Source organism: Notamacropus eugenii, chromosome 4 (assembly GCF_028372415.1).
Source record: "Notamacropus eugenii isolate mMacEug1 chromosome 4, mMacEug1.pri_v2, whole genome shotgun sequence".
NCBI lineage: Eukaryota > Metazoa > Chordata > Mammalia > Diprotodontia > Macropodidae > Notamacropus > Notamacropus eugenii.
Window position 1 is genome coordinate 474,109,261 of NC_092875.1, and position 21,480 is coordinate 474,130,740.

The 21,480-nt window shown below is 42.4% G+C and overlaps 1 protein-coding gene across 1 annotated transcript in view; it reads left to right on the forward strand.

Annotated features, from left to right (window-relative positions):
• The first annotated feature begins 11,258 nt into the window (after positions 1-11,258).
• The window catches only part of THBS4 (thrombospondin 4), a 54,506-nt gene continuing 44,284 nt past the window's right edge, over positions 11,259-21,480 (forward strand). Inside the window, exons 1-2 of the mRNA XM_072606440.1 lie at positions 11,259-11,581; positions 14,976-15,179. Coding sequence (XP_072462541.1) covers positions 11,494-11,581; positions 14,976-15,179 — 292 coding nt within the window. The 5' untranslated portion in view covers positions 11,259-11,493. The remainder of the gene's footprint in view (positions 11,582-14,975; positions 15,180-21,480) is intronic.

A 21,480-nucleotide genomic window follows, 5' to 3' on the forward strand; every position in this document is an offset into this window, starting at 1 on the left:
AAATCCCCTTATCTCTCATAGCCATTAGCATTGATGATAGGTCTTTAGAGCTTGATCAATTTGGGACACATGTTTCTCTTCAAGCCCATGCTCCTGTCAATCCCCCAGGTACTATTTTATTATCTCTATGAATTAAGAATCTTCTGGATGATTTAGTCTGTGGAGCATAATTCAAGATTGAGGCTGGGCCATCTTAATAAGAACCAGTAGTACACAGAAGGGATATGGAATACAATTGCTAATCCTACCTAATGACTAGTGGCTGATGGGATTTCACACCTGAGTGATACCAGGTTTCTAGGAAGGTTTGATTCTGATGTGGATATCATGGAATGGTAACCAGAGCCGGTCCTTGATACCCAAGCATTCCCCAAGGGCAGGATAATAGTCACTCCCCTGCCTTTTGGCCACCTTGACAGCTTGTAAGGTATGTTAAAAGTCAGCCAAGGTCATATCTAATCTTGCCACCATCCCCCTCTCCAGTTAATCATTGGTTTCAAGAACGCAGTGGGTGGAAGAACCAAAGCTAGAACCCATTGTTCACAAAATTCCAGGCTTTCAAAACTGAATTTTCAGGAGAAAACCTAGTATAAAGTAGGATGGGCCATTCCTTTCGTTCTTTGCCAGTAAGACTGATAAGTGATAAGCCACAGAAAAGTTGACTCTCTCCTTGGAAGGTCACAAATGCAGAAATGAAAGACAAGCTGGAGATTTTGACTGGAGTGGATATGACATGGAAAACGTGGAACCAGGGCATTTCTTTCATGAATGGGGGGGGGGGGGGGAAGTACAGTACAGAAAAAGGAGAAAATAATGTTGGTCAGAATGTCTATGAGTACTCAACAAGATGCAGCATTACCCCCAGCCAGGGATGAAAGGGAGTCTGCAGGGCTCATCACACCCAGGACACTCTCTACCTCCCATCTCTCAGTCATTACACTGGGTGTCCCTTATGCCTAGAATTCATTCCTTCTTCACCTCCATCTCTTGGGAATCCTGAGTTCCCTTCAAGTCTAAGCTGAAAAGCCACCTTCTACTTGAAGTCTTTCCTGATTCATCCCCTTCCCCAACTGCTAGCACACTTTCCTCCCCAACCTACAAATACTCATTTTTATAAATACATAAATTTTATATAATATATATTTATAAATTTATGTATGTTCCTTTTGTCTCCCTAGATCGAATGTGACTTCCTTGAGGACAGGGACTGTTTCCCTTTTGTCTTTCTATTCCTAGCATTTAGTACAGAGACTGGTACATAGCAAATACTTAATAGATGCTTGTTGATTGAATGATCGACTGAGCACTTAACTCACTGTGCCCCAAGATTTTTGTGACTTTCGCTGAACTGACCATTTTCCTCTTGTTGGTGAGAATTAGGTGCAAAAGAGTAGGTCCCCTTGTCCCTTCTCCTACTTTCCAAGCCCTTCCTTAGCAGGTCAGAGATATAGGAGATGTTTTGCCTTCAGTGCAAAGAGACTTCCAGCAAATGTCCAGACAACTGAAGTCCACCCTCAGTGCTCTGTATTGCCTCAGTGTCACATTTCAAGTCAACAAGCATGTTAGGCTTCATTCTCAAAGAGGACCATGGCATCAGGAAGGTGATGCCATGACTTGCAAGAGAATTGGATTTGAGTGAGGTAGGGCTGGGCAAGGTCACCAGCCTCACTCTTTCCTCTGGAGCCATCTGGCTCTAGTCACCAGATATACATCAGAATACCTGAAGATGGCCCCATCTGTTAGGCAGCTACTATGTGATGTGCGCTGTACCTAGTACTGAGATAACTATTATATCACCAATACGATACCCACAGCAGCTGCTATGAACATGCAGACATATTTCCAGGGTTGAATCGCAAAATGTAACAAACTCCCTTCCTCAGAGACGAAACCAAAATATTTATTGAGATACCAGAAGGCCAATTCCACCATAGTAACAAAGAAGTTATTCCACATCACCAATCCAAGGAGCTCTGATATCTCAAAGCCTTCCTTCCATTAGACCTCCCCACAAACAAGCTCCCCTAGGAAAAATTCCTCCCTCCCCCGGCCCCATGCTAGCTGCTCTGCCTCAGCTCTGCCTCACTCTCACTTTCTGCTCTACCCTACGTACTCCTCCCAGAAGCTCCATGTGACTCAGGCTCCATCACAGCTGTCAGCTGGGCCCAAGCTCAAAGTAGGTCATATAGACCCATTAATGGTTGGAAAGATCTTACCATTCCATTAACGTTATCATTATACATGTATATGTATACACATATGTGTGATATATGTATGTACATGTATGTAGATATACATAGAGATATAAAACACTTTAAAGTTTGCAAAGCATTTTACAAACATTATCTCATTTGATCCTCCCAATAACCTTGGAAGGTAGGTGCTAGCTATTATTTCCCCCATTTTACAGCTGATAAAACTGAGGCAGACAGAGATGAAGTGACTTGCTGTAATGCTAAGCAAATTTGAAGACCTTCCCTTCCCCTTAATAGGCCCAGGTGACCTACTTTGAGCTTTGGCGAAGTCTGTAGTCTGACTGACATGAAGCCCATGGTGGGAGGAGCTTGCTGAGCCAGTGGAGCAGGAAGAGAGAGAGAGGTGAAGATGAGAGAAAGGAGCAGGCAGAGCAGAGTAGCTAGTGTGAGAGTGAGAGAGGGGAATTTTACCTAAGGGAGGTTGTTTGTGGGGAGGCCTGAAGGAGGGAAGGCTTGGGGATGGCAGTCCACCCTCTACTGGTAAAGTGTACAAACTTCCTTGTTGCCATGGTAGAATTGGCTTTCTAGTATCTGAATAAATATTTTGGTTTTTTTCTTTGAGGAAGAGAGTTTATATTTTGCAGATTTACCCTGGATATATGCCTGCATATCCATAGTGGCTGCTGTGGGTATCCCATTGGCACTACACTTACCCAGACTCACACATTTACTAAGTGTCTGAGGCAGGATTTGAACTCAGGTCTTCCTAACTCTAAGCAAAGTGTTCTATCCAATACACCAGCTAGCTGCATTGATTTATATCAGAAATTCACCGTCTAGACTCCCCAGCTAGTCAGGCAGTCTGAAGTATCACTGAATCTCAGACTTGGAAGGGACTTCAGAGTCCATCTGGCCCAATTTGTACCTGAACAAGAATTTCTTGTGAGAGGAACTTCCCTACCTCCTGAGGCATCCCATTCCACTTTTGTATAGCTTTAATTATTTGGAAGTTTTTCCATAGCTAAATGGTGCAGGAGAGAGTGCTAGACTTGCAATTGGGAAGATTGCAGTTTAAATTTGACCTAGGACATTTACTGACTGTATGACCCTGGGCAAGTCACTTAACCTCTCTCTCTCCCTCAGTTTCCTCATCTCTAAAATGGGATTAATAACAGCACCTAACAACCTAGGGCTGTTGTAAGATAAGATTTGTTAAGTGTTTTGTAAACCATAAAGCTCTATCTAAATTCTAGTGATCACTAGCTGGAACCCTCTAGAACTTTGACCTGTTGTTCCTAGTTCTGTCCTTATGGCTGTGAATCACAGGTTCATAGAATCAGAGCCAGAAGGGACCTTGGAGACAACCAGGTCCAGGGCCTTCATATTGCAGTTGAGGCAGTGAGCCAGGGTGTAAGAAAAGTCTGACCCTTCCTATAAATGACTGGATTCCTCCAGGGCTGAAACCAGTGCAGACTATACACTGAAGGCGGATGGAGACAGTGCAGCACTGCAGCCTCCATGAGCCCCCAGTGGGCCTCCATTATTAGGTGTTCTGCATGTCATTACGTAGGTATTTCTGTAATGATCCATATACATGTTTGTTCTTTTCGTTGTTCAGTCATTTCAGTTCGACTCCTTGTGACCCCGTTTGGGATTTTCTTGGCAGAGATCCTGGAGTGGTTTGCCATTTCCTTCTCCAGCTCATTTTACAGATGAGGAAACTGAGGTAAGCAAGGTTAAGTGACTTGTCCCAGTTCACACAGCTATTAAGCGTCTGAGGCCAGATTTGAATTCAGGAAGAGGAGTCTTTTCTGACTCCAAGCCCAGGGCTACATTCACTAAACCAAATATGTGTCATTATATCGTTATTCTAGTGCCCCGGGGAAAGTTAACTTAAAGCCTAATTTGTGGCTCATGTCTAGGGTCTTCCCAGAAGGAGGAATAAAGAGGTATTCAAGATATAGTGTAAATCAAGTGTTGGATGAGTATCTCCTATACACAGAAGGTATTCGTAACACAGAAGGCTCTCACAAACTATAGTGACAGAAACCCAAACAAGCATCAATAAAAGTTGTCGTTACCCTACTCAGAGTTTGGGTAGTGGATAGCATGCTGGGCCTAGAGTCAGGAAGTCCTGAGTTCAAATTCAGACGTAGATACTTGTTTTGTGTCCCTTAACCTCTCTGCCTCGGTTTCCTCATCTGTAAAATGTGAACAATAATAGCACTTACCTCCCAGGTTTGTGGTGAGGATCAAATCAGATAATATTTGTGAAGCACTTTACAACCTTAAAATGCTAGAAGTCATTATTATTAAAACAATCAAAATGTAAAGCATCTGTTAAGATTGCTGAGCAGGCATTTTACCCTTTACCTGAAATCTTCACCGCCCATTCTCCCCACCCTTAGCCCCACAGTAGACAACTCTTAGGAAGCCAGGCCAGGGATTGGGCTCACCCTCTGGTCAGTGACCATCTTTTCCATGACAGCTGGAACAGTTGCCAGAGATCCTGAGGAGCAGACCACACCAACCAAGGCCCCAGCATCACTAGACCCCTCAAATTCACAAGGTCACCTCCAAGCCTGGTGTACGTCTCAAGATCAACAATTGATCCCTAGGACCAGGTCAAGAAACAGAAAACTGAAGAGGCAGCCATAGGCCATGCAAGCCAACCTAAAGGAGATCCCTTGATCCAGCTGCCACATGGGAGAAGTCAAGAGGCAACCAGGACAGAGAAGGGGACTATCCTTCCTCCATCCTAATGGATGTTCCAGAGTTCCAGAGTTACATGATGCCACCTGCTGGGCTGAAGGTAGACAAAGCTTGAAAACAATTTTTTTTTAAAAATTCTAAACTCAAAAACAAAAAAGGGTGAGGGGAAAGAGGAAAGCATTTCTACAAAACAGCATTCTATATGAAACCATATATCTCCATTTTACATTTTTACTTTTGTAAAGCTTATAATGGATACACAGTTGCTTTTAAAATGCTTCTGCTTGTGTAGACTTCTTTCTGTTCTGCATATTAAAAAAATTGTTTCAATGTCTCTCTCCTTTTTTTGAATCACTGTTGCTAGCCTCTCCCTTTTTTCCTTGACCCTCCAGTTAACCAGAACAAAGGAAGGGGAGGAAAAAGCCCTTGTAACAAGTGGGTGAAGCCAAATGAATCCGCGCAGCAGCCGTACCCAGAAACATGTTTCTCAGTGTCTTGTATCTGTCATTTCTCTGTCAGGATGAGTAACAGCCTGGGCCCCACAGGGACATGGTAAGTCATTGCTTGAATCAGAGTTCTTGTCTTTCAAAAAGTTATTTTTTTCCTTTACAGTGTTGTCCTTGTATATATAAATTGTTCCCTTGGCTCTTCTCACTTTACTCTGTATAAATTTATATCACACAGGATATTCTGAAATTGTCTCTTTCATTATTTCTTGCAGTACAATAATACTCCATTACATTCATATGCCACCACTTGTTCATCTATTCCCGAATTATTTAAGAAGCAATCGAAGGTAGAGTTACTCATTTTTAAATGGTCCATTGGATCCAAGGCTCTTCCTGCTCAGTGGCTAATAAGGGGATTGCTATGTCATCTACAGAATGCCCAAGTCCTTCAGTGTTGAGTCACAAATGCCCATCTGGAAGTAATGATTAACAAAGGGGTGCATGACCCACAAAACAGTTAAGAATCCCTAATTTAAGGTTTCTTTTTCTGATACTTTACAAACACTCAAATCTTCTCCATCACTTAAAAATTTTTCCTTGAGTCTATCATCCTTTCAGCTTCTCTTTTTGTAGCCAAACTCTTAGAAAAAGTCATCCAACACACATTGTCTCCATTTTCTTATCTGTCATTGACTTCTCAACTTCTTGAAATCTATCTTCCAACCTTACCATTTGACTGAAATTTCTTACTCCAATGCTACCAAGAATCTCTTAATTATTAAATCTACTGGCATTTTTTTTCATTCTTCTTCCTACTTGACCTTCAACTATCTTCTCTTCCTAGGTACACTCTCCCCTCTTGGCTTCCAGGAGTATTGTATACTCCTGCTTCTTCTCCTGCCATTCACATGGCTCTTTGGTCTCTTAACTCTCACCCTAATCCACCTCCTATCTCCATAACATGGACATCCCACCAACACTTTGTCCTTTATCCCGCTTTTCATTCTATATATTTTCCCTTGGAAAGCTCATCATCTTCTGTGGGTTCATTTATCTCTAAACAGATAACTCCCAAGCCTAGGTATCCAATCATAACTTCTCTCCTGACCTCAAGTATCATACTGCTAATGACTTGTTCAGCATCTTCCTGGGAGTCCCTTCAACATCTCAAAATCAACATGTCAAAACCAAAACTCATTTTCTTCCCCACAATTCCTACCCCCTCCAAATGCCTCCATTTATTTTTAAAGACAACATTATGCTTCCAGACCCTCAAGTTAATAACCCTGGAATTGTCCTCAACTCTTTCCTTTCCCTCACTCCCCATTTCCAATGAGTTACCAATTCATGTTGATTTTTACATTCCCTATACTTCTCATGTCCACCCTTCTTTGTCCATTTAACTACTCCAGTCTGCTACCTTTCATTATTGCAATATGATTCTAATTGGCCTCTCTGTCCAGTTTCCCCCCTCTTCAACCCATCCACTGATCTAGCTACCAAATTAAATCTCAGCATACTATTTCCCTGATAAAAAATCTTCAGGGGCTCCCTACTTCTACAAGGTTAAAATCTGCACTCGTCAATCTGGCATTTAAAGCCTTCTGCAATCCAATTCCAAACTACCTTTCCAGATGTATTTCACATTACTCTTCCTTGTGTACTCTATGTACCAGCCAAACTGGCCTAGTAGCTGTTCCCTGAACTTGGCATTCCCCGCGGTGTCTCAGTGCCCCTGCAAAGGCTTCCCTGCTGCCTGCCTGGAATGTATTCTGTCCTCAGCTCTGCCCCTTAGAATCCTTGATTTATTTCAAATCTTAACTCAGGTGCCATCTCTTAGGTGGCTTTACTGGCAGCCCAAACTGTTAGTGCTTTCTCCTTCTCAAATTACCTTATAATTACATTTGTCTGGGTACGAGTTGTATCTCCTTGGTAGGACTTGGGCCCCTCTAGGACAAGTGGGAATAGTTTTTGCCAGCGTATCCCCAGTGCTTAGCATAATGCTTGACACGTACAAGGGAAGCAAGCCAGTTTTAAAAATTGAATTGAATCTCCTTTGCATGTTTATGAATATTATTAAGGAGACATTGTAGGACCCATCAATTACATAGATTCCTACATTGGGAAGGGATTTTTGAGCCCATCAAGTCTGACCCCTATAATTTTATAGAAGAAACTAAGTCCCAGAAGTTAAATGACTTATCCAAGTAAATGAGGGCCTTTCACTGATCAGCGTTCTTCAAGTTGGAGAAATTTTAAAATGAGGAGGAAATGTGATCCCTTTCTCCTACACATTTAAGTTCTGTAATCCAGTGGTGAATGGTTCTCCAAATGAGTGACTGTGTGCTAACTCAAGAATCCACAGAAGAAAAGGACTCCAGACACAAGATGTACAAAGTAAAGTTATTTAAGGATATTCTACAGACCAAGCAAGGCCTCAGAAATCCTAGAGATAAGATCAGGATTCTGCAGTCCTCCAAATCCACATCCCAATTAGGGTGATATTTTGGCAGTTCCAATGATGCTTCCCAGCCTTCCTTTATTAAATAGGCAAATGTGTTCCTTTATTTGGAGAGGGTATTATTGGATAGCGATCAGTGGAAAGTGACATATTATCTGCTACCTTCACTTTCAGAGCTATGCTTTGGGATTTTTGAGCATAATAAGTGATAGAGGCAGATAAGAATATCCAAGAGGAATGTTCCATGATTTATTCAAGGTTGACTATCAAGGAGAAAACTTAGAAGGTATTGCCCATGATAGCACCTCCTATACCAATTGCTGGGAATACAAATACAAGCAAATAGAACAGCCCCTGCCTTCAACAAGCTTATATTCTAATGCAGTGGGGAACGTATGCACATAGCAGCATGGTTTGGAAATGGCCAGGAATTGGTGTGGTGGCCTCATTCCACATAAGATAAGGTAAAAGCTCACCTAGAATATTCCAAGGTCTCCAAGGAAAAGCTTGAGCCCCTATGGTAGTAGGTGGAGGAGGAAGAAGAAGATGACCAGAGTGCAGGTGGCATACTTGAACCTAATAAATATTTGTTTTCTCCTTCCCTCTTTTCCCTTTCTTTCTCTCTTCTGTGCTTTCTTCCTTCTATCCTTCCTCCCCTTTTTTCCTGCTTTCCTCTCTTGTTTTCTTCCTTCCTTCCCTTGTTTTCTTCCTTTCTTCCTTCCATCTGACTTTTATTCCTAGCAAAATTCTAGAATGCATTATTAAAGTGATAGTTATTAGACTAGGAAATGCTGTAAACATAATATGCTCAGATTTTACCAAAGCATTTTAAAAGGTCTCTCATGCTGTCCTTAGGGACAAGATGAAGAGATATGAGCTAGATGAAAGTACAGTTCAGTGTATTTAGAACTGGTTGAATGACCAGACCCAAAAATGTCATCATTAACGCTTCAATATCAACCTGGAGGGACAACTCTAGTGAGTTCCCTTGGGATCTGTTTCACTTTTTTATCAATGACTTGAATGAATCCATTGAAGGCATCCTTCTCAAACTTGCATATGACACAGGTGAGAGAGATAATGAATGTGTTGCAGGATGCAAAAAGAAGTTTACATCTTTCTGGAAAATGGAGCAAATTTCATAATATGAAATACAATAATTAAAATGTAAAGTTTTTTGTTTGTATTAAAAATCAGCTCAACAAGTACAGAATGGAGGAGGCATGACAATAATTCTTTAGGGCTGTAATAGAAAGGAACCTCAATATGCATCAATAATGTGACATGGCAACCAAAAAGAATTGTTATATAATTTTTCAGTCATGTCTGACTCTTCATGATCCCATTTGAGGTTTTCTTGGCAAAGGTACTAGAGTGGTTTGTCATTTCCTTCTCCAGCTCATTTTACAGATGAGAAAACTGAGGCAAACAGGGTTAAGTGGCTTGTCCAAGGGAACATACTAGTAAGTGTCTGAGGCCAGATATGAACTCAGGAAGATGAGTCTTCCTGACTCTGGACCAGGCACTCTATTTACTGTTCCATCTAGAATGGCTGGACTGAATAAAGCGAGACATAGTATCCAGAAAGAAGAATAAACTGATAAATAGTTCTACCATATTCTGTCCTGATCAGACAGCATCTATATTACTATGTTCATTTCTGGATCCCATAATTTGGAAAGGACTTAGGCAAAGGAGCACATGCAGAAAAGCTGACCAAGATGGTAAAAGATCCAAAGACTGTCTCCAGAACAGAACAGATAGAAGGGACCAGATACCTGTCTTCAACTACCTGAAGGGTCCTCATGTGGAAGACGGCTGTAGATTTATTCTGCTTTATAGCAGAGAGCAGAATGAGAGAGGTCTGAAAGAAGAAACATAGGGAGGGGGCACCTCCTTTTTAATGTTCCAAAGGGTCATTGGTCTTTTGCTGCAAAGGGCAGCTTCATGCTTAATATAAGGAAAAACTTTCTAATAATTGGAGTCATACCAAAGTGGAACCACTTCGGGAAAGAATGGTTTCCTTTCCTCAGAGTCTTTAGGCTGCTAGTGGATGACCACTGGGCAGGCTGCTGCTGAACTGGAATGGTTCTGAGGTCTCTTCAGACTTTGAGATTCCATGACTCCATGAAATAGAATTCAGCTTAGAAGTAGATTTGTCTGTCAAACACATCCAAAAACTTCACTGTGAAGTACTGCTTCTACTGGTCACTTCATGGGTCATATGACATTAAATAGCCTATTTCCAATGGGTTACTCTCAGGTGGCCTCAAAGCCATAGGTTCCCCCAACCCTCTGTATGTGTACAATAATCTGTGTATGATTTCTAAAGCTGTGGAAGTGCAAGGCCCAGGGGCTCATCATACACAGAACACCTCCACCAAAGTGTCATTCCCTTGTGGCTAACCTTCAGAAGCCAAGCATCTCCTTACTAAGCTCGGCAAGTCTCCAGACAGCACATTGCCCATTACTGGAAGCCTTTGCCTTTACTTCTTGGAAGAACCTGATGGAATTGGTGCTCATCGAGGATAACCTTTGAGAGCCCAGTGTCACCTCTGATGTTAAATTAGGCATCTGTGAAGGGGAGAAACATTTCTGTTAACCCTAAAAACCCAAGTCTATATGTAGTGAGAATTAAAGGCAGCTATCTTAACAAAACCTTTCCTAGGTGTGGTTTCAAGCCATTCAATCTTTGATTTTTTTTTTTTTTAATGTTTTTAACGTAGCAATGTCCTGGAAATGACCGTACCAGTGTTTAGGCAAAAGAAATGACACTTAGCTCTGGGCTTAGGTGGGATACCTGGAAAGAAACTTCCTGAACGGATCTCTGAAATTAGGAACTCCCAGCCGCACGTTTCAAGCCCTTCAACTTCTGATTCATCCTTTTATAGTGAGAAAGGACAATTAGAAAGTCCCAAGTATGGAGAGAAGCAAGAGTGGTCAGGGTCTATCCGGTTGTGTCAGTTTCTCTCTCCTCTCTTATTTTCTCTCCTTCCCCCTTAAAAAAACAAAACTCTCCTTGCCCTAGTTTTCCCTTCCCTCCTTTCTTTCCTCGCTCTATTTTTTCACTTAATTTCCTCTTTCCCTCTCCTTCCCTGAAACTTCCCTCCTCCTGCCCTCTGTTTCTTCATTCAATTCCCATGTCGGATCCGTTCTCCCTCTTCTCTAGGTCCCTCTTCCATTCTCTCCTGGTGCTGTGTCTCTCCTACTTCCCAGAACCCGTCTGCCTCCTTCACTTTCCCGCTCAATGCCCTCCCCGATCTCTGGCCCCCATCCTTCCTCTGGCCCCCATTTTGCCTCTGGGCTCCTCCTGGGGTCCATCTAGACCCGCCCCAGCGCCTCCCAACTGGTGAAAGGAGAGTCACAGCCAAGGGGGCTGCAACCGGCTTCGGTCCCTCCCCCAGCGCCTGGCCAGGGGCAGCCCCGAGCATAAACAGCCCTGTTAGATGCTGAGCCCCAGTCAGAGAGCGCCCGTCTGGCCTGCCCTAGACGTACCCCCGCTGAGCTTCTGTCTCCTCCACTGGAGGGGCTGAATTGCCCAGGGCACAGCCCCATTCTGAGCATCGTCCACCTGAGCTGCTCCAAGACCGACATACGCACATACCCACACAGACAACATCTGGGCTGCTGTGCCCTCTGCTCTCCTCAGTAGCCGACAAAATCAGGAAAAGGCACTATGTTAACCACACGCAAAGCTGCCTTCCTCTTCCTGCACATCATTCTCCAGTCCTGGCCAGGCTTTGGAGCCCAGGCTGCACCTCAAGGTAAGAAGGCACGGTCTCTGGGCTGGGCTTGCCACAGAACTAGGAGTGGGTTCTGACAGACGGGAAGATACAAAACCAAATCACCCGATTCTGAAGCTTGCCATAGGTGTAACTGAGCCCGGCAAAGTGGCTCTTGTGCTTCTTAATTTCTGATTCTCCAACTTTTCCATCTCCCTTACCTCAAAGTTTAAGTAGATGGTATTAGCAGCAACAATCATGTCATCAAAATTATGTCTAAGATCACTAAGGTCCCGTCCAACTCTAAAATTCTGTCTCCAAATGTGATTATGAAGTAATCAGACATTTCTGCAATGGGAAGGTGTTTGTTTCATGGTAAGGGGTGGGGATCATGGGTAGGAATACTAAGTTTGGGGGTGGAGGGGCAATATGAAAACACCTGGCATTTTCTTGAAGTTTTCTTTAAAAATTAACAATCTGCAAAACATTCTTTCTTGTGCTTGAAATCAGTTTTTCTCCTCAGAGAGAAGCTTGAATGTTCCGAACTTCCCCTTCCCTGCTTAGCCATTGCCCCCATAACTTCTTGGACACCCTTATGTATAAAGTTTGTAGATCTTCTGAGATACGGCATGCCTCTGAGAAATGCTTTCCAGGATGGCCATATCCATTAACCACTCCAAAGTATCTTCTCCTCTCTTATGTCTCCACTGCCAGCTCCCCTGTCTCCTCCCCGGGCCAAAGTGAATCCTGAGGCTCACCTGGATTTGAGAGGAGCGGAGAAACTGGTCCTCTTTTCCCCTCATAGAGAGATGATAATATTCAATGGCAACTCTGAAAAGTCAGACCTCAAACCCTTTTGTTATATAAGTATGAAGTAGGTAAAGAGCTCTTTAAGAAAATTAATATAAAGCTCAAAAAGACAGAATTGCTTAAGTAGGAAGAGCTAATCGCAAATGTTACGTGCTATCCAGCCATGGCCTTCATCTGTTTGAAATTGGTGCCAGGCTTAGATCATTCCCATACTGGAAAAATAAAACAGAAAGAGCGAAAAGAACTGACACAAATTTTAAGGGAAAGCTCCCTTTAGTCATCAGAAGGTCTCAGAATATCAATATTTCCAAACCAGAGACAGTAACATCTATATTCAGAGTTCTTTAGCCTTCCAATAACCTAGGCATTCCTGTCGTCACCTATTTAAATGCAGGGTTTCCGTAAACGGCCCTGCTCGATTCCAGCCTAAACAACCAGAAGTTAGTTGTGTTTTAAGGGTGCACTGGACCTCTGCCTTGGTGTTTGGAAAACCTATTTGAAATGCTCCGTAACTTGCATTCTTTGCGACCTAAGCTTCTGAGTGAGGAAGCTTTCCTCCTTACATAACTCAAAAGAGATTTCGTTACTGCAGAAATCATTTGGCAGGTCACAAGTGACATTTTAAGACACATTTCTAGATTTCTTGTTTGATAGTTTATAAATTCTCTCTCTGAATAGGCACTGTCTGGGTAGCCCCTACTCCTTTTGACAAAATAAGGGCAGGATTATTTTATGGAAACTTAGACAAAGCATACGCAACATAAAATGAAAAATTTGGAATTATCTGCTTAATTTGATCACTGTAAACTCTCAAATGCCAAACAGATTTGTTTATTTGAAGTTTCCGACTCAGAGTTGAACAAATTCATCAGGTTCCTTTCAGCTCTGAAAATGATGAAAGTATGAAACTAGAAAGTTCCTTTTCCCTCTGAGCTTTCGAGAAATACACAATGTACCAGCTGAATTCACTTGGGAACAGAAATTTTGCCTCTAACTCAAGAGGTAATGCTTACCTTCAGGGCTGACCTTAGCAATGGAATAAATGTACAGGAGCTCATTTCCTCTTCAAAACACTCTGGGAGCCCAGCTGTAATTAATCCCCACCATGCCCCCTTAAGAGAAGAAAACTCAATGGTGCGGAGGAAAGGAACTGAGAGTTTTGCCCAAGGTAAGTCACAGAAGGAACCCTGGTGAAAAGCAAGAACATAAATCAAATGTGTTTAGTTTTGAGGGTGATCCTTGAACTTTCAGATTACAGAGACTCTTTGGAAAGAGGAACCTCCAGTAGTGAAGTTTTAAACAGTATTGCCTTGTTCTCCCTCACCTCTACAGGTGGAAGTCTCAAAATTCCATTGCTCCCCAGGTTTAAAGATTCCATTCTCTTTTTCTGAAACACATTAGGTAGCAGCCTTCATGTTCTGGCCAAAATTCCCTCACACCACATGGAGAACAAATTCGAGACACTAGGTCTGGATGTGAATTGCCGCTCATGCCCTAGATGGTGTGTTTCCTTTCAGGCATATCCCGTCAATCCATTTTGAAATCTGATTTTTTTGTCCCCTAAAAAATAATTGGGCTTCTTAATCCTCAAGGGAGTAGATTTTTTTAAAGGGACCAAGAAAAGCTCTCCCATGCTACAGGCTAGTAAAGCTGCAGCTTATGCTGTTTCCTCCTGCTACATGGTCCGTGAACATACTTGGCTCAATGACCAACTCAGTCTTTGAAAGCAAGTGCTATTGGCTCGTTCCGTATAAGGTCAGGCACACTCAGAATTGGTGTGCAATCTATCTGTAAAGTCTCTGCTGCCTCACTGGACCAATGGGCTGTTTTCTCCAATACTTTAAGGATAAAAAATTTTTGAACTAGAAGGGACCTTAAAGGTCATTTAATCCAACTCCATCATTTTATAGACAAACTGAGGGCTAGTGAAGTGAAGGCTTCACTTCAGGGTCACACTGGTATTAAGTAAGAGAGCCAGGATTGAAACCCAAAGCCTCTGGCTCCAGACCTAGAACCCTTTCCATTACTCTACTCTGCCTCCCAGGTCCCTAAGGTTCCTTCCTTTCCATCCTTGAGCTGAAGCTTGGGCTAGATTTGTGGGATCATCAGGATGGGTAGTCCCTTCACCGACACAGATCTCAACTCCCTCCAGGCTTGGTTAACCTCATGAGTTGCTGTCCTCTCCTCGAGTCAGTGGGTAGTGACGAGTCTCTCCAAACAGCCTGAGGACTGAATCCCAAGTTTTTCCCCTTAGGGGCCAGTGCCTGGTGTTTCTCATGTCAGTCCTGTCTCCTGTCTTTGTTGCTGCTGCAGCTGCAGCTGATCTGTACTTCCTTAATGCCTCATAGGGTGCTGTTGCTGAGACACTGCTATGGGCAGGAAGGACTCATGAAAGATTTTCAGGTCGGGGAAGAGGGATTACGGGACTGCTCTAATGCATTAAATTACCATACCATTATTTTCTAAAACAGTGCTAGTGATTCAGCCTTGTAATAGAACTCATTATTTACTGTGGGCAAGGGAGCAAAGGGCTAATTGTTACCGGGTCACCCAGGATCTGGCCCCCAAGCGCTTGCGGCTCCCAGGTTGACGCACTGTTTAATTTTCCCCTGTTGCTTCTTTGCAGTCTTCGATCTCCTTTCATCTTCAAACCAAAAACTGGTTACAAGTTTCCTGAAACCCATCCTAATGGATCCCACCCTGAATGAGGTCTATGTGATTTCAACCTTTAAGCTGCAGACAAAAAGTTCTGCCACCATATTTGGCCTTTATTCTTCAGCAGACAACAGCAAGTATTTTGAATTTACAGTGATGGGGCGATTAAACAAAGGTAAAGATGGGGTAGGGGGAGTGGGGGGGGGGGGGGTGGAATCACTTCTTAACAAAATTTTCCTAGAGTTGTGATACTGTATTGCTTATCCCAGAGGGAAAGTTGTATTCCTTAAAATTTCCTTCTCACCCAAGGTTCATTGCATTTCCCACTGAGGCCAGTTCTTTCTAGTGCACATTTGTGGGACAAAGGTTCACAGAGCTAGTCCGCAAGGGACCTCGGAAGCCATCTGTTTAAGCCCTTCATTTCACAGAGGAAACAAGTCGAGGAAGGTTAGAGACTTGCTTAAATGAAGGTCAGTCACAGGTTGAAACTCTAGTCTTCTGACCGCTAGGTGGCACGAAGGAGTAGGCAAGACCAGAGTTCAAATTCAACCTCAGACACTAGCTATGGGGGAAGTCACTTAACCCTCTTTGCCTCAGTTTCCTCATCTGTAAAATGAGCTGGAGAAGGAAATGACAACCCCAGTGTATTCACCAAGAAAACCCCAAATGGGTCTTCAAAGAGTCAGAAACAACTGATCCACTTCTGACTCCAAATCCTCTTTACTATGTTGCCTCCCTCTCGTTGGCAAGAGATGAAAAGGAGGAGGAAGGCAGAAATGTTTCCCACTCTACAGAGATGCTGAGTGATTACGACACTCAATTGTTGCCCTAGGGGCCCAGTCCTGAAAGGATAACCCTGAGGACTGAGCTCTAGGGACTGCTAGGGGGTTCTAGACAAGGTGACCCGGAAGAGGGATTCTGTGCTCCCCTCAAAGTGAGTGGCTTCACAGTCCCTCCTCTCCTAGGAGTAACCTGGAAACAGCATTCCCCTTACCCCCACCCCATGAGTATGCACAGGCATGCTTGAGCATGCACGTGTGCACACACACACACCACCTCCACACTAAGGGAACTTTTCCTTTCTCCTCCTCCCCATCCATACAAATGAGCTCCAAGAACCTTCCTGGCCTTCAAGGGGAAAGCAAATCTCAACCCAAGGATTTGGTGGGATTATCTCAAGACCCATTTGCCCCATAAATGCCCCCCCCCCCATCAGGCAACATTTTCTTGTTTGGGGTTTTATTTGTTTGTTTGTTTTTGCTATCAAAGAGAGATGCTCCAAGCACTCCTGAAGGGCTCCCAAAGAAACAGGGAACCTGATTTCCTTTTTCTCCCCCTATATTACCCCCTCAGACGACACATGTTTCTGATTAGTAGGGAGTGTGACAGATACATGTATGCTCCGCCTTACACGCATAAATACATAAAAGCAACATTTGTCTGCTTGACCCTGGTGAGATTTGACACTGTACTTTGGTTTACCCTTATAATGTCAACATTGCCAGTGTTATAGACTCCCTTGTAGAATTAGTCACGGCTGAATGACTTATTCCTGAAGCTTGGGAGAGTAAAATAATTGGGTAACCATATGAAGGTCTTATGGTGATCACTGCGTCTGAGGTGAAGGAGGGAGGGGGTCTCCGCTAATTTCCTTTAGAGATTTAATACTAGGACCCTGTATCTCCCTCTTTCTTTCTACACACACCCCATGATTCCACTGGTGCGGGTACACACATGTCTATACACACACATACACACACACGCACACACGCACATATATTGTTAAGGGCAGTAGGGGAGGGTTTAGGGGGAAGTTAGGGGACCTGGTGATATGGTTATAATTATTGGTCAGCAACCATCCCACTTCCTTTTTTCTCCATCATTAAGCGGCAACAAGAATATAATTTAGTTCATTCCACTGCCTCAAACCACCATACAACTGTCAGGACTCCAATCTAGTAAGGGTAGCCCTGAGGTCGTAACTACATCCTCATTACAAGACCAACCAGCCTAGAATAGAGGAAAGTATGCTGGATTTGAAATCAGGAGACCAAAGTTCAATTTCTGGTTCTGTGGCCAATCATATTACCTCTCAGGCTTCAGTTTCCTCAAGTGTAAAAGGAGTGGATTAAATAAGATGAGCTCTCAGGCCATCTCCAGCTTTACAGCTGTGATCCGGTGTATGCATGAAGAAATTTTTTTTTCTCCATAAATTCATATAGTCTAAAGGGATAATGAGAAAAGTGGAGTCTCAGGAGTAGAAATCATAGGTCCTGAGTTCAAATCTCATCTCTGCCATTTATTCCCTGTGTGACCTTGAACAAATTGCTTCACCTTTTGTGGGAGGGGGGAGGGACTCAGCTTCCTCATTTGTGATCAAGCAGTTGAACTAAATCATTACCAATGTCCTTTCTAGCCCTGAACCTATGAGCCCATGGCAAGCAGACTTTAATAGGTTTCCATGAGAGGGGGAAGGTGAGGTTTTGCTCCATGGCCCCACATCCTGTCCTTTACTTTCTGTGCCATTCCGAACTGAATTGATATACTCCATAGAATTGGATTGGAATTTTCTTAAGAAAATAAATCATGATAAATCTGATTTATGTGGAACTGAGAATGCACATATTTCGTCCTCTGAACTCATATGAAGCCTTCACATTAACCTTTGGAATTTTCAGTCACTGTGGATAGGGAGAAGTCCTGAATGGCCTCCAGTGGCCTTCCATGCCTTGGCACAGGCCCCCATATGTAGCAGGCACTTAATAAATGTTTGTTTCCTTCCCTCCCTCCTTCTTTCCAGAGCTCCCTTCTTTTCTTTCTTTTTTCTTCCTTCCTCCCTCATTCCAAAGCTCTAAAGAGAATGACTCCTGTTATGATTCAAAGTAGAAAACTAGCATGTCTTTTCTTAGTTGTCTCCTCTGAAAATCAAGTGACTGTTAGTATAACCATTCTGCCCACGTAGTCAGTTTAACGTAGCTACTATCCACAGAGCAGATAGAATCAGAAGCATTGTGATAGCTACGAAATGAGTTACATTTGAAAAATGTTAGAGATTTAAGTGAGTGAAATTAAACAGGATGTGATTAGGAAACTCTTAGATGGGAGACCTGGACTAGACACAGTCTTAACTTGGTGCTTTTTTGTTTTGCCACACAAGCAAAACCTCACCTTCCCCCTCCCATAGAAACTATAAAAGTCTGCCTCCCATAGGCTCATAGATTCAGGGCTAGAAAGGACATTAGTAATGATTTAGTCCAACTGCTTGATACAAATGAGGAAGCAGAGTCCACCACACACAAAAAGTGAAGCAACTTGTTCGATGACCTTGTGTTTTTTCAAAATAAAATCATATTACAGACCTGTGGAAATTGTCACCCATGTTCTAAGAGCCCATAAGAGATGCATTAAGTATTTTGTAATATTTTGGGGAAGGTTGCATGTGCTATTTATGTTAACATGTTTACTGAAAGGATTTTACTGAAAGGAACATGACTGGTTCAATAATACCTATTACTAATCCTTAACTAATTATTGTGTTAAGCATCCAGAGGGGAGGCATATGCTGTGGTCCTCCTGGTCACTCCCATGGTCACATGACACCTAGGATACTCTGTCCAGTTAGGAGCACTACATTTTAAACATGCTATCTTGTTTTTGTGGATACCTTTTATTTTTACATGGCATTCATTTCTGCATATGCCCCTTCCCTTCCCCTACTAGCCCTTGCAACAAAGATTTAAAAAAAAAAAAAAAGAAGGGGAAAGCAGTTCAGTAACAGTAACCAACACAGGCATCAGTTCTGACGGTCTTGCAATATTCCACACCCACTATGTTCCACATGTGCAATGGAAGGAGTGAGGTTAGTATCAATTTCCTAACTCTTCTTTGAAGACAAATGTGATCATTTTAATTATACTGCATTTTGTCTTCCTGGTTCTACTGGCTTTTCTCTACATCAGTTCACGTGTCCCCCTACTTTTCTGAACTTTTCATAGCCATTGTTCCTTATGTCCCAGTAATATTCAATTATATTCACGTGCCACAATTCATTTAGCCATTTCCCATTGATGGGCACCAACTTTGCTCCCAGTTCTTTCTGAGCACTACATTTTAAGAGACTGACAGAGTTGAAGGCATCTAAAAGGAAGTAACTAAAATGGCAAAATGTCTGGGTAAGGATAGGAACTCTGATTTCACTGGTACAGGGAATTCCCAGGTGAGGGAGCTTCCAGTACCAATGGAAGGCAGCACTTTCTCTGTAACTTATGACCTTAAAATTCCCTAGGGCACCGAAAGATAGATTAAGTGACTTGTCCAAGCTCACATTCATTTGTTGTCCTTCTAAATCAGAGGACCAAAATGACATCATGATGTCAGGGTCAATGTACAATACGTCCAGTAGTGGCTGGTCAAACCAACACAAGCTCAGAAGGCTCTACCATAGGTCGGGCACAAATAGTCCATATCAACATTTGGGAAGGAGATGTCTCTAAATTTGCACATTTCATGTTTCTTTTAAGCTATCGCAATTCTGCTTTGCTCACAGAGAGAGCATAGTACCTTCTTTGATGTAGACATGCCACGCTGCACAGTCCTGTGCCAGTGTCTCCCATATCTCACAATCGATATCAAAGTTTTTCAGAGAGATGTATGGTGCATTTCAACTATCCCAGGCTAACATAGTCAGTATGTGTTAGGAGTAGGCTTTGAATGCCCCAGCTTCAAAGGGTCTTTCTCTCTACTACACCACAGTGTCTCTGCCTGGAAGTGATATAATTTGGGGGAGTTTGTAGAACTAGAAATATTTAGCCCAGAGAAGAGACTTGGATGAACCTAGTACAGTAACTGTCAAATATTTAAGGGGTTCTCATGTGAAAGACATTTATTTAGTCAATGTGACTTCATAGAGCAAAATTAGGAGCGATAGGTAACAGTCAAAGGGCAGCAGGTTTTGGTTCAATCTAATAAACTACTTTCTACCTATTCAAGTTTTCCCAGAATGGTATGAGATCATTAATATCTCTGTGAGCAAGCAGAAGTTATATGACCACATATGTGGCAAGGATGTAGGAGAAGGGAGCCCTAGATTGATTAGGAGGTTTGTCTGGATCAGAAGTTCTTAATCTCTTTGTGTCATGCCCCCTTTTGGAAGTCTGGGGAAGTCCAAGGACCCCTCTTTGGAATCATGTTTTTAAATGCATAAAATAAAATAAAATACTTGTATGTGTATATTCGTATATGTATTTGCCAAAGAAATCAATTATATTAAATAGCTTATCAAATGATTAAGAACTCTACATTCATAGATCCCTTGAAATCTGTCCACAGTCCTCTAGGGAGTTCATAGCCCCTGGGTTAAGAAACACTGATGCCAATAATTGACCTCAGAGGTTTGCAGAGCCTTTAATATCCTACTCTTCTGTGATTCAGTTCACTTTCCCCTTGCTTAATGAGCTTTGTATATGCTTTAGAAAATTGCATTTCCAATTCTGACTCTGCATCCATCCCTCATTATAATCTTCACCTAGATTTTAGGCCTTAAAAAACAAAATGATAATGATAAGCCTGATTTTCATGTTGTGTAAAATGCATTCATTAGTCATCACAAACATAAAGCATTGTGCTTTTCTGAAATACTACTTCCCATATTTCCTTTCCATATGTTTTATTTTGATTATGCATATTTATATGACATAGCACTTAAACATCTGTTCAAACCACTATAAGTGATTTTTTAAATGCTCAGGATTTTTATAATTTAATGTAGCTGGAAGATTAACACAACTTTCATGAATATAAATTTGGTGATTTTCCACTTGTTTGTTTGGAAGGCATAAAAACTGCCAAGGCAGAGTATAGGGGATGTAGTAATATCAATGAGAAAATTCAAACAAGAAAAGCCATCGCAAAGGATGAGAAAAGCAAGAATGTACCTTTCAAAAACATATTTTTGTTGAGTTATCTCAATTACGTCTGACTCTCCATGACCCCATTTGGAGTTTTCTTGGCAAAGACACTAGAGTAGTTTGCCATTTCCTTCTCCACTTCATTTGACCGGTGAGGAAACTGAGGCAGTGTTAAGTGACTTATCACTTAGACACTAATAAGTGTTTGAAGCCAGATTCAAACTCAGGTCCTCCTGATTCCAGACCTGGCACTTTATCCACTGTGCCACCCAGCTGCCCTAGTTAAAGCACACATTGGTCCTAAATGAGGAAGAACACAAGTATGCAGTGAGGATGAATGTGAAGATGATGGTGCACATACCAGTGCAGAGGAGCATGAATCAGATGTCAAGTGGAACACCAAATGCCTGCCTTGAGGTTGCTATCTAAAGACCAGAACTTTCTGAATTATTTTTGTCCAGGAACACTCTTTGACCTTCCTTTGCACCCTCAGTACTTAGCACAGTGCCTGGAATACAGTTGTTGGTCAGTCATTCAGTCGTGTCCAACTCTTCATGACCTCATGGACCA